The following is a 14,656-nucleotide window of genomic DNA, read 5'->3' on the forward strand; positions in this document are numbered from 1 at the left end:
TGCTGCCATGACCTGACTTACATGGCTCTACAGTGTTTGTGTGCAAGAATACCTCTGTATAATCAGGAATGGAATTACTGGGCCAAGGAATATATGTATCAGCAGCTCGAGTAGATAGGTGCCAAAATGTATTCCCAAGTGATGGCTCCTTTATATACTGATCAGCAGCCTGCGATATTTACTATTGTTCTACCTCTTCACCAGAATTTGGTATTGATAAATGTTTTGTCATTCTAGGGGTTGTTTATTGATTTCTCACTGTAGTATGAATTTGTATTTTTCTAGTTACTAATGAGTTTGAGCACCTTATTTTTGGCCACCTAGATTTCCTCTTCTCTGAAAGGTCTGTTTACACCTTTTGCCTTTTTTTAAATATCAGGTTATCTTGCGCTGATCTTTTGATTGTAAAATCCATAAGCCAAAACACTTAACTGCTGTATATAGTTTATTCTCCAGAATTACTGTGCTGTTTGGCATATAGCTCCCTTCTAAACAAATTCTTGCCAAGAAGTTTCAATTTTTTGGATGAACTGTCTGATTAGAAGTTTAGTATGTAACTATCTGTAAGCTTCCTAAAGAGTTGCAGATTTTAGAAATGGTTCTTACTTCTAGGATATTTTAAAACTCTAACTGTGAAAAGTTCATCTAGTACTCCTTTTAGAATTCTAGAATAGATCTTCCATATGGTCCTGAAGGTGTTTAACTTCTGACGCATATTCCTGATTTCCCAGTACCTCGTTCTTCTGTAGTTCCAGTTTCATTATAAGTAAAGCAAAGAAACTTGTCTTTACTACATAGGATACTCAGTGATTTTTTTTCTGTTTTTACTATTACAGTATTTTGTTCATCTAATGCTTATTCCAAAATGTTTATTATCCTGTATTATTAATACCTTGGTTTGAATAAAATTTAAATAATCGTGCTTATTTTCTGTCCTTTATTATTTTTTTTAATTTGTTCTTAGGGATCATTATTTGTCCTATCAGTTTTGAAATGGTTGTCATCAATCATTGTAGCATTTTCTGAGCGTTCAAAATGAGGTCATGAGAGGGGCACCTGGGTGACTCAGTCATTAAGTGTCTGCCTTCAGCTCAGGTCATTATCCCAGGGTCCTGGGATTGAGTCCCACATCGGGCTTCCTGCTCAGCCAGGAGCCTGCTTCTCCCTCTCCCACTCCCCACTGCTTGTGATCCCTTTCTCGCTGTGTCTCTCTCTGTCAAATAAATAAAATCTTAAAAAAAAAAAAAAAATGAAGTCATGAGATACGTTATAGTCCAAAATACTAATGCAAAAGAGGAGAGAAAAATATATTGACTCCAGTTTATATCACTGGATAAGATGAAACAAAGTATACTTAGTATACTTTGGCCAAAAATTGTCAGTAAGGAGATTAGAAATGAGTAAATAGAGGAAAATACAGTATGTAGTTGATCTATCCCAGAAAGATTTAGCACAGAGACAATTTTGTGGATTAGTATCTGTGGTAAAAGTGATTATAGATATTGAGTCATAGGCTTTGCCCATATATAGTACATGCATAGCTGTATGTTACATCCATACCCTGCATTTATTACATCTACATTCTCAAGATTCAATACTCTTTTTTTTTTTTTAAGATTTTATTTATTTATTTGACAGAGAGAGACACAGCAAGAGAGGGAACACAAGCAGAGGGGGAGTGGGAGAAGGAGAAGCAGGCTTCCCGCCGAGCAGGGAGCCCGATGTGGGGCTCGATCCCAGGACCCTGGGATCATGACCTGAGCCGAAGGCAGACGCTTAACGACTGAGCCACCCAGGCGCCCCTCAATACTCACTCTTGAATGTATCTAGCCTGCAACCTTGGGAAGAAAAATTTCCCATTACTCAATGATAGTTCACTATAAGATTGAGATACACACACATACACAAATACTAATAGTTGCACATAAAAGCTTCTTTGTCTTCAATAAAGTTTATAGTGAAAGTACAGAGTCTGCCTTCCAAAAGGTGTTTTTACAAGGCACAAAAGAATACAGTTCAACAGAATGTTAAAAATAGACCTAGGCAAGAGGAAATTTAGTAAGTAAAGCCTGGGATAAAATGAGAAGACACTTGTAAGAGTTGGTCACAAACTCATCTCAGGTTTGTACAGCCAGACAGAGAAACAGCACTAATATTTCCAGTGTCCATCATGCCTTCAGGAAAAGCACAGCTTCCTGCCCTGCAGGTGCCTTTTAACAGATAGCTGCGAAATGATAGACAACATTCCGAAAACTGAGGAACACTCACATCAATTCAGAGTGTAGAAGTTGTCTTATCTTAGTGTCTGCCTCAGACACTTGAATATTTGCTCCAAAAGGAAAGCCCGTCCTGAGCTTCCTCTCGTGGCTCAACTTTTCATTTTGATTAAAAATAATATAACCATTAGCCAGATTTGATTAAAAGTGTAAAGACAGTAATAATAAAGGCAAATACAGGTTTGTCACAAAACCCATTAGTTTTTGATCCAGCTCTTAGGATCATAACCTAAAATGTCTAACCTTGTTTGTCAATAGCAGTCCTTCAGAGGTTTATAGACGTCTGCTTGTCTGCATAGTCCTTCTCTTCTTGAGATCGGACTTAATCTTCTTGTTCTATTAGCTGCCCTTCCCGCGCGCCTGCCCTCCTCCCCCCCCAACTAAGGTCTGAGCTCCTACGGAGCAGGAGCTGTCATTCATTTTGTCCCTGTTCCTGTGCCTGGTAAGAATGGCTGAATACTTTTACCATCCTACTCATCCTCTCCTGAATGGATACATTTGCGTCTCTTTCTGCAAATGTGCCGTCTGTAACTGGACCTGGACATGTCCCAAGGAGCCTGAAGGAGAGGTGTACACCAACATGTGCCCCTCTTCCTGTCATCTTAAATACTGATATCAACACAGTATAAAATCACCTTGTCTTTGCAGCAGCTTTGTCTCATGCATGGTTCACTCATTCTGCTCTTGGACCTGAAGTCCTTAGATCTTTTCCCCAGGGTGCTGCTAAGCTAACCTCAATATAAGACCCCGCATTTATTCCCGTTGTTTTTATCTCATAGAGGTAGCTCATTATTGCAGTATAGCAATGTTTTCTGTATTTTAATTTTACTATATGGATTAATTCAGTATTCATAGTCATTGAAGAATTTGAGCATGCCTGTGTATTATTTACATTATAGCTAAACTTTTTGGTTAAGATTGGGTCAAGAACAAAGTTCTCCGGCATTACATTAGAAACCTTTGTAGGAGGATATGTTTCCTTCAGACATTTTCAGGCTGTGAGAGTCAGCAGTTGCCCTCTGCCAGCCCCAGTTCTCTGATGATTATAATATCGTGGGGGACTTCTAATATACATGCCTCACTGGAGTTTAGACACACTACATTTCCATGGTTACGCTGCCAAAGACAGAAATTAGAACAGCTTAACATGACTTGTCTTTGGTGTGCCCCTTTCTGGTTCTCACAGATCATCTCTTGGATAAAATCCTTTTAAGAATCTCACCTAAGATCTATGTCTAGCTCTCTAGTTTATGATGTGAAGAGAGTCTACTTTCTTTTTTCAAAAACAGCAATGGCATTTTCCTGCTTCCAGTTTTCTGGCACCTCTACCATTCCCTGTGATTCTCCAGAGTCCCCAAAATGCTTTGATATTCTCAGGTCCCTAGAATGTGCTTGTCCAAATCAGGCAAGTTGAGGTCATTGAAGGAAGCACGAAGCCTTATTTCTCACGGTCCCTTTGCTATAGAAGCACTCATTATTTTTTGGTGGCTTTTTTTTTTTCCTTTGCTAATGGGAAGAAGTAATAATCTTATCCTGTGGCTCTAGTCGTACCTTGGTTCCTATGATTCCTTAAATTGTTATGAGAACTACAAGAAAGTGGTTAGAAGACCTTACTAGGTTTAGAACTTGTCAGTACTGTGGCATCCCTCCTCTGCCCAGTGTTAGGTTATGTTATTTGGGGACTGTTCCAGAAATGAGGGGCAGTGAAGTGTCTCACCCTCAGGTATGCAGGGGCACCGTGGTCATTCTTCAGCCCAGCAGTGATAGTTATTGCCTGCAATACCTTTCAGTCTTTGAGGAATCAGAGAACAAAAAGTATCATCCCTGCCTATGAAAATCTCTCCTGCCTGATACTGGTTTCTTTTACAAATTCATAAGTGTTTCACAGCCTCTACCTATTAACTTTGGTATTGTTATTCCATCGCTGCGTCTTGCTCTACTTGGCCTTGATCTGATTCATATTTTGCTGCCTCAGCTAGGTGATGAGGCGCTAATGGTCAGTGACCCTGCCTTATGCCCAAACCCCCTAGCCCCCTACACATGTGGGCAGAGTGGTATTCGGAAAATGCTCATCTGATATTGATCCTGGACAGTAAGAATTATCAAAGTAAATATTATGAAATGAGTGTGGTATACTTACAGTGATGTAATATAATTACAATAATATAATTACATCTTTCAGTAAGGCTCTTCCTATTTATATAAAGAATAATTACTTCCCCAGTGATGTTTCTATTTTCTCCCTTTCTCAGATTTTCTTTGTGCACTGAATTTATTTCTCTTTTCCTTACACATTGATATTTCATGATATTATACTCTTGACATTTAAAATTTCTGATTCTTGGCATTATTTGTTCCACTGTTGCATAGTAACATTTTTGTTCTTTGCAACCATCTGCTTATTTTAAGGTGTGTAGTTTTTCAATGGCATAGAATACTTTCATATCTTTACTTGCCTTAAATGTTAATCTAAGGTCTTTATGTGTGGCATTTTTTTCTTCATACACTTCATATCTTGTTTATGGTGAGTAGCTGGTAAATACAGAAATGAGCTATTTTATTCAGTTGATGATATTTTAAGTGTATTTTATATCTCAAGCCTGCATATACTAAAAAATAAAGATTCCCATAAAATCCTTTTATTATGCTGTAGAAAGAATTAGTAAGCCCCTTTTTAAGGAGGAAAGTGGGGCTCAACAATGGTAACTTGTCCAAGGGCACTTAGGTTTTGATCCTAGATTCACTTACTCCAAGACTAAATGAAGTTCCTCCTCTACTCATACTCGAGGAGATCCTCCTCCTTGCAGGTAAGGCTCCATCTAAACTTGGGCACCATAGAAATGAAAGAGAATTCACCTGCTAGAGCAGGCATACGGACTCTTCATGAAGCTGGCATTAGGGAAAATGCACTAACTCATCACATTCACTGCCCATTTCTGCCTATTAATATGGCAAGAATAAAGCAACTACTGTTAGAAGCCTGGAACCCAAACCCACCTTCACTAATGTGAAAGTCAAAAGAGTGAGGATGAGAGATGAAGAGAGGTCAGGTGGTATGCATATATCTTCCCTTCTCTTACAGATGATGATTTTAGAAAAAGCAAGCTGATACAGAAATTTGAGGGAATGGGAAAATCCCCAGATCATACTATGGAATTGAACATTGTGGAAGTTGATAAAAAAAAAAATCAAAATATAACAATAGAGTAATTCTTAGGAGAAAACTATGAAGATTGTCAAGAACAGTATTTATGGTCTGACATGTCCATATATGAGCTTACAGAGTAACATGTTGAACAAATAAGGTCTCGTGTGTATCATAGCCCTTGGTGAGGTTTGCCTGATGATTTCCAGAGACATGGGAAAGATGGCCAGTCCTTCATTTATATGCTCATTTATTCAGCAGACATGTATTGAATACCTGTTACATACACCAAGCACTGGACTCATCTCATGGTACGAGAGACTGTGCTCTTAAGCAAACACACTGCCGTTTAAACAAGTTACTAAAATATTTACAACATTTTAGGTGGGAATCTTTTCCCAATCTTCCATATCTATGAAAAATCCCTGCCGGGTCAGTGGTCTGGCAAACACATCCCTCTTGGTGCGTTGAGGCACTCCGTCTCTTGCTTTAGAACTCATTCTTTCATAAGCTGTGCACCCGAGAAATAGACCCTCTTTTTAAACACCAACTCCATTGCCTTTGTCATTTTTGGTAATCAGATTCTTCTAAGGAAACCATGTTAGCTATAATACTACACCAGAGATATCCTTGTTCTAATTATTAATGCCTTCCATTTCTTTTAAATACAGGAGACTTTTGTTTATTTTAGGCCCAAGTTTTAAACCTTTTTTTTTTTTTTCTATTGCATAAGCCTTTTCTGTAACTGGTAAAGCATTTGCGTATTTGTAGACGTCTTCTTGTATGTGAACTTTACAAACTGGCCCCTATAGCAGTCTAGAAGATTTATTATTTGCTTCATGATATAGTCATATTTACTTATGGGTTATCTGATTAGAAAAATCAGCAATTCAACAAGCTTCTAACAGTTTTATTGTCCTTAGTACATTTTTAACTAAGAGCCCTCCTCCCCAACACTTTTATGTCATTTTTTTACTATGATGTTGTTTATACATTTTCTTAGTATGCATTATTATTAGTGCTACTGCTACTGTTGTTATTATTTTAGTATTTAGTCATACTAGCTGTACTTTTGGACCTAGATGTTGCCTTTTGAAAATCAAATAGCCATAAGGAGTTGTGATCTTTGTGTGTTGAAGTCTATAGTATTTCCTGGGAACCATCTGCAGATCCTCAGTCCCTGCCTGTTCCTGCATAGGAGCCCATGAACAAGTGTTAACTCTTTGCCTGCTTGTTCGCAGGAGGAATGCCCGCTCCTGAGCAGGCCTCATTGGTGGAGGAGGGGCAACCACAGACCCGCTGGGAAGCTGCCTCCACTGGCCCAGGCATGGAACCCGAGACCACAGCCACCACTATTCTAGCTTCCGTGAAGGAGCAGGTACATCCTCTTACTGGAATTTGCAATCAATTATTTCTTCAATGCCTTTAAAAATTAATCTTTGGATGTGTTTTAAATTTGTCTAACGTCCTTGATGCCTTCACGTTTTTTAATTATAAGGTGTTTACATCCCTGAGTACATTGGGATGACTGGCACGTAGAGCCGCTCCAGGTGCCAGTCAGAATCGGAACATGCAGGATACTTGTGCGTCTGCAAGTAAGGACAATATCGATGGTGATTGGTGTCTCTGTCTCCCCCACATTGCAGAGTGTGTGCATGCACGCCAAGCCTTGTGAAGCATATTTTACACTGCTGACTTTTCTATCAGGACTCTGGCAACTTGAGGCCTGTAATATCCTTAGATGTGTTGAACATTTTAACAATTTAATATAGGTATTATATAGGGTTGTCTCTGTGATTTTTGGATAGAGGCTATATTTGTTGTGTTTGTCTGAATCAAAGTATATTCATTTTGTGAGCTAGTGTTCTAAAACTTGTCAAACTGTGCCAGTTTGCTTCAATGTCATGTTTATGTTGACTTTTTTTTTAAGGTACTTAATGCTATTTATTCTTCACATACAAGTAGCCTTCTAAATTAGATCTTATCTGTTGTGCTTAGAGAAATTGGAATTCCTGAATTTAATTTCTTCAGATTTAAAAGCTTAATAAGGTGAATGTAAATTCAAAGCTCCAGGGATAGGTTTTTTTTTTTTTTTTGCCCCCTCCCTCCAAAACAAAAGAAACGTATATGCCTTCTGTGTGGGTTTTTCTGTTGGAAATAATTTAATATTACATTTTTTTCAAGCCTTATGATTAAACCACTGATTCTTTTCTTCTCAAGAGTTATAAACTTAGATGTATATTTGCTGGAATATTCTTTCAAAAATCAATATCAGCAGTTCAGATGACTAATGATGGCAGAGTAAAGGAATATTTAATACCTCATTATTTTACTGTTTGCTGTAACTTAGAGCTAGCTGTGTAGAGTGAAAGAATACCCCAGAATATTTGACATTAGAGCTGTGCTATCAAGAAAAATGATTTCATAGCTTATTCTAGTAGCAAGATTTCAAAATATTTTCCATTCCCCCACTGAAATTTGAAGTTTTCAAAACATTCCACAAACTAAGAATTTGAGAAGATACAAAAAAATTGTAGTCAGTACTGTTTTCATTTTCCACTAAACTATAGATTGTCCAAGCTTCTCTCACCTTTAGGGAGGAAAAAAGGACTCTTCTTACTGCACTTCATAGTTGTCGAGATTTGACCCGAGGAGCTGTAAAATGAGAAGACTCTGATTTATTTTGAGCTGTTAGTGTATTCTGCATTTTGGTGAAACATGACAGTAAATTTATCAAAATGCCCAGAACTGACTTAAAGCTAGAAACTGTGTTCAGTAAAACATAGCTACAGGAACTTTGCATTTGTACCTTGAGACCAGATGATACTTCACATGTTGAAGAAAATTGGAAACCTGTCATGATTTTGGCACTGGAATTCCTTGACAGCCTCAGATGACTTCAACATTCTTTTATTGATAAATAGTGTTCTGAATGAATATTTTGTGGGAGATAGCATGAAGGGTTCCTGTTCCTGAAGATAGCCAAAAGAATACGGGTATTTGCTATTTATGAGAAGAATTACCATTTATCTCCCAGATTATTTAGTTAGTGGGAGGCCATACTCTACTCTTCTATTCCTGTTCTAAGAATTTGAATCCACTGATACATGTTTGCAATTTTCATGCTTAATTTCTTTTAAAATTGTTTATCAGTGCTTAGTACTCGGCATTTCATTCAACCCAAGACCATATCCATCTCTTGTTCCAAGATATTCACCTGATTTTAAATAGCCAACTCGAGCTTCCAGGCACGATCCTTTAATTTTTTTTATAGATGGGGTAGAAACTTCTTAGGACTTTCCTGAAATGTCACTTCCTATCATCTGCCCAATGAGACAGAGCACAGAAAAGTTAGGAATTAAAAAGCTAGTTACTATTCATCTTATATATTTGATTTGAAAATAACTAGTCAGAATGTGACATTCTTAATTGTGTTAGGCCCAAATGGAATAGGTAATGTCCTTGATTATGTATTATATCAAAAGAATAATATTCTTGGGTGGGATGTATAATTTTTTTTTTTTTTAATCTCACTACAACGCAATGCTCACAGCCATGGAGTGAAAACATGAGCTTCACCGATCTCAAAGAAAAGACCTTGTTTGGTGGCAGCCATGTGTCAGGAAGGATGTTTCATTGGGTACAGAAGGAAGAGACCCTTTCAGTGCAACTGAGTAGATAGCCTGGGTTCCTATCCTGCACCCACTACTTTCTGTGTGATTTTAGGAAGATTTCTTAACCTCTCTGTGTCTCAGTTTCTCCTCTGTAAATTGGTGACAGTGATGGCTATTGAGGACATTAAATTAACCATTGTAAAATGCTTACAGTGGTGTCTGGCACTTACTAAGTCCTCGTAGTAAGGGCTAATATTACTATTTTAATCAGCATTTCTACCTAAGAAGAAAAGGCGCCTCTTAGGAGGAACTGGTGGTTCTATTTTGAAGTATATATATAGGGATTCACTGAGCCTTCTTTGGATTGTGATATGAAGATAAAACAACTTTGTGTACATTGAGCTATGTTTATGCTATGACTGTATTTTACTTCTACATGGCATTAAACTTTCAAAACTTCACCATGTTGGTTTCACAAATTAGAACAGCTTTATTTTATTTTATTTTTATTTTATTATAAGAAATAGAGCATGTAAAAATAAATTTTACCAACATGCTGATTTAGTGCAACTCAAACATAATGTCAAGGCACTTGGTTAAAAAATTGGAAAGTAATATCTTTTAACACACACCTGAATTTTGAGAGGAGAAGTCTGGGTTCTTCTTGAGTACCAGTGGCTTGAGTACATCCAAGCCACTAAAATACCTCACATGTACTCCCCCTGGGCAATTCACAGTAAGTAGTAGAGAAGGAAATCGCAAGCAACCAAAGCAGTCTTGTTAACAAAGCATTGGTCTATTAATATCTGAAATTGGATTTTGGGTGTCAAAACCACAATTAAATCTTCCTCTACTGGGCCACACTTTCCCTAGGATCCCAAAGCAGAAGCTGTTCTTTATTCCTTGACAAAATGTTGAGATTCATATTCTCTCCCTTTTGTAAAGTGATAACCTTTTACATTGATGTCAGTCGTTTAGGTGCATACCTGTGTAGTTATAGAAAAAGTCCTTGCTCTTTGGCAGATAGAAAGAAGGAGGCTGCTTCTGTTCAAGTGCTGCCTCTTCTGTGATGCCATTTGTACCCCAGCTGAAGTCAGATCTCTCTCCTCCTCTTTAGCACTTTATACCACTGCTTTAACTCTTACTGTATGCTCCCTTGCATTATGTAATCAGCTACCTAACAACAGAGCCATGTTTTATAATTGTTTCACACACATGTTGCAGGCTCCCTCCCCCCGCCCGCGCCTTTAATGATATTAGAGTTGCAATAAATGATTGCTCAGAAAGGGAGTGGGTGAATAATACTGGCTCTCAGATTACTTTGTCACCAACTAACTGTTTTGTGAAGATAATGGGACCTGTAGCCACATTCATAGAGCATTACTGAGCAAGAGAATCTCACAGACAGCACTGAGAAATGTAGCTACTCAATGGTATATTCTTACCCTTAAGACAGTTTGAATTGAATGTATCCATGTTGAAGTAGGAATTAAATCTGACCTCTGCATGGAGCAAACTAAAATTTTATTTCCTATTAGTGGTCAAAAAATGACATAGGTGTTATGAATTTCACTTCCCATCTGTCCAGCTTAGCTGAAAATTAAATGTAGGGAAAAGAGGATGTGGTTTATCTTGGAAATGTCACAGAATATCTACCAGCATCATGTATACCAAGTGATAGAGGTAACCCCTGAAGAAATCTCTTCAAGGATCATGCTTTAAGAGAAGTAAAAATCATCCCATGGGAAGAACAAAATAATGTGATCCTTGAACTCAAATCCAAAATTTCATGAAGTGCCAGTTAAATGGAAGCTACCAGTTGGCTGTAATCAAGATCAGCATTGGACAGGTTTTACTGTTCAGCTCAACTCCTTAATAAGGATCCAGGAGTCCATGATGAATACAGATATTGGAAACAAAGAATTTTTTTGTATCCTGATAGTTTTCAAGTATCTGGCAAATTTAAGAATGGTCTGGTCCTAACTTATTATCTTACATGTTGTAAGATAAAGAAATATGGCCACATGTGGTACCCTCAAAGGGCCTTGCCTCCTCTTGTGAAAACCTTAGGCTTAAATTATTGATTTCTCCTTGAAGTGGTTGGTAAATATTTGGATGCAGAAGAATTGGAATTTGATAAGACACTGGCTCCTTATCCAGAGCTTTGCTGCCACCCCCTGAAACTTGGATGTGTCAGTGTGCTATCTTCACAGGCACAAAGGAAACAGCCAAAGGCCATGTGTAGGCCCTTACTATCAGTTGGGAGAATATAGTGTAGTTTTTTGGGGGTTTTTTAAAAGTTTTATTTGACAGAGAGAGAGAGACAGCAAGAGAGGGAACACAAGCAGGGGGAGCGGGAGAGGGAGAAGCAGGCCTCCCGCAGAGCAGGGAGCCCAATGCGGGACTTGATCCCAGGACCCCGGGACCACGACCCAAGCAGAAGGCAGACGCTCAACGACTGAGCCACCCAGGCACCCCATAGTGTAGTTTTTATAACTGATAGGATGTGATCTGGACTATAGAAATTCTTTAAAAGACCATATATGGCCAATCATAGGGTTAACAAGCATATTTTATGGGTCTATATAGGATGCAAGTTGATTTGCGTTTTGTAGAATCACATGTAATATTTATTATACTCTTTTATCTTCTGTTATAAAATTGCTTGCATAGTTGAAATCTCTATATGAACTTGGCCATACGCAGGCACTTTAACTTACATTCTGCTGTTCCCTCACAAACTGCACTCTGATTTTTGGCTTCTGATTTAAGAAGTTTGGAAACCACATTTAAGGTTGAGGCCAATCCAGATAGCATGAAATCATAAGCGCAGGATAGATTTGGTAAAACCAAATCATTTTACATATACTTTTCTTACTCTGGTGAAGTCCTAAATTAGGTACTGTATATACTTCTTTTGTTATCTTTGATGAGTGAAAATTGCAATGTTCTTTACTTGTAAGGCTCTCAGAGAGAAGCCTTAAGATAGTATTTTCTGACTTCGGTGAAAATTTCAATTCTACCTTCAGTGTAGCCGTATTAACTTAAGTGAAACTTAAATATCAAAGAGTGAAATGAGAGTCATTAAAGATCCTTAATTTTTGAAGATAGAATAAGGAACTTTGGAACCAACTGTGCCCTATTGATATTACTTCATTTTTGCATGGATATGTTAGCTTCAGTAATTACACACCCTTCCTGTATGGCAGAATGCCCAGAACTGAACAAATTCCAGTGCAATTATTTACTTTATTCCTCCGAAACTGAAACAACTCAACTGTTGTGCACCTGCCTTTGCAGCTTCCTTTTATTTGGCCCCTAAGTTTATTTACAATGAAATCATTCTCTCTGACACACCTCAACCACATGCAGAAGACGGAATTTTTATTTCAACCGTAAACAAGCATAGTTTTGTGCTTAGCTAAAAGCACTATAAGTACAATGCCTAAAACTTCGACTTTTTCCTATTAGTAACTTAGTCATTTTTCCTACTGGTAACTGAATTATCCTGGCAATTGTAATTACCATGTAATGTATAATGAAGTCTTCCATGCCTGAACTGCATCATCAAACACGAGGTAAGATTGGATCTTTTCTTAGTGATTTCTGTGGGATCATCAAATTTTACAGCTTTACCTCCTTAATATTATGGAAATGTGGTTCAACATGAGGTCAAGTGGCAGAGCTCTTGTGACACTATTTGGCCTGGATTCAAAAATTTTGAATCCTGCCACTCGTTCTCAGATCGGTCCTTTTCAGTTGTGTGTGCTGTGCTCAGAATGTTCCCTGTGTTCATGGTGTAGGGTATCCTCCATTTCAGGTATCTCTGTGGTTAAGGAATACAACAGAGTATGACCAACAGGTTTATTCAGTATGTGAGTGTATGCAAAAAAATTGTCCTCGCAACATAAAAAATTAGACTGCCAACTTAGCTAGCAACAAGTATATATGTTTTGTGATAGCCTGATAAATGATCAGCTGGACCTGTTAGCAAAGTTGCCCAGTCGTACAGGTCCCAGAAGTACATCCCAAATAGCTGCGTATTTGTTCTATTTGATTCAGTTGGAGACATCTTTTTAGGTTTATTAAGATTCTAGGTTTTGTTTATTTGTTTTGTTTTGGTGTGTTTTGTTTTGTTTTGAAGAGCTCTTCAATTCCAGGAATTTGAACAGACTCCATCTGGCTTTTCACACATAGCTAGATCACATATGCAGATATGAAATACATAGTAGGTGCCCAAAAATATTTATTGGGCTAATGAACTGGGAATGTAAAAATGCTTACGATCCTGCTGTACTTAGCTTTAGTGCTTGCTTTTAACTAAATAAAAAATACTGATTGAAAGCCTACTTTGAACAAAGCACTCTATCCAGGAAAGGGAGGGGAGGAATGGTAAGGAGGCCTACAAAGGTGATCTCTTATGTATAGTTTCCACCCTCAGAAGAATGCAGAGGCACAAACCAGATTGTATACTTTTATGTGAAGTAATTGGCACAGTATGAATATTCATTAATGGAACCACAAAATCCAAGAATGTGTACTTTGGCCCCTTTTTTTTATTTAAGCAAGCTATAGATATGTATTATATCGTATCAGTTTTATATAAATTTGCTAACTTAGGCATTTTTAACTTCAATTTTTGCCGTTGAATTAGCATTACCTTTTGTTTACATTTGAAAGTAAGAGTATTTTTCCTTTATTAACACTTAAAGTTAAGCCTGACTTTGTATGTTTAAAATAATCATTTCCTTGTAGTTGAATAACAATTCCTGTTCAGAGTTAAACTATGAATATAGGATATAATTTCTCCCCTGTACATGCAAACTTTATGCTATTAAAGTTGAAATGACTGACTGCTGAGTTGGTGAGATTAAATGGGTGACAGGATCATTCAGCACTGAATTCCCTACACTGTGTGATCGTTTTTCTTTTTAGAATCATTTCTGTAGAGAAAAATATTTTAGAAACATTCTTTTTCCCTAAGGTCTAACCCTGCGCTTACTCCATAGCTATAGCAAAACAGTCTGTCTTCATGTGAAAGTGCTTTCAATTTCTCAATTGCCATTTTTGTTACTTTGGCAGAAATGGGTCCATATGGTCTTACTGTATCTGTTTATATATTATGAATGTATTGTTTCCAAAGTGATTGGATCTGTTTGTACGTCAGCAAAGTAATTTAGGTTATGATTATTTCATTTTAGATATTCCTAAGGCTTGTTTTTTTTTTCAAGTAGTTTGAAGACAAATCTCTGTCTTAGCTTATAGAGTCTTATGAGTTTTTATGTACTCAGACCTTAATGCAGGGGTTGCATGTAATAGAAACAGTCTGCAAACACTTTGAACAAGCACATTATTGAAACTTGAAGATAAATGCATGTTTTACAGTTAAATTCTATATAAATCCTATTTCAGATATGAATGTGGCTATCATAAATTGAAAGATAGTTTTCTTAGAATTGAAATCTCTTGGCTCTTGAAAGAAAATGTAGTTTTTCGGGGCGCCTGGGTGGCTCAGTTGGTTAAGCAACTGCCTTCGGCTCAGGTCATGATCTTGGAATCCTTGGATCGAGTCCCGCGTCGGGCTCCCTGCTCAGCGAGGAGCCTGCTTCTCCCTCTAACCC

General features: G+C 37.6%; 1 protein-coding gene across 4 annotated transcripts in view; it reads left to right on the forward strand.

The window, feature by feature from the left end:
• PKP4 (plakophilin 4) overlaps window positions 1–14,656 on the forward strand; it is a 234,035-nt gene that overhangs the window by 63,513 nt on the left and 155,866 nt on the right. For all 4 annotated transcript variants that reach the window (XM_021703314.1, XM_044913652.1, XM_021703316.1 and 1 more), the window contains exon 2: window positions 6,663–6,799. In XM_021703314.1, the coding sequence (XP_021558989.1) occupies window positions 6,668–6,799 (132 nt within the window). In that variant the 5' untranslated portion in view covers window positions 6,663–6,667. The remainder of the gene's footprint in view (window positions 1–6,662; window positions 6,800–14,656) is intronic.

This window comes from Neomonachus schauinslandi, chromosome 3 (assembly GCF_002201575.2).
Source record: "Neomonachus schauinslandi chromosome 3, ASM220157v2, whole genome shotgun sequence".
NCBI lineage: Eukaryota > Metazoa > Chordata > Mammalia > Carnivora > Phocidae > Neomonachus > Neomonachus schauinslandi.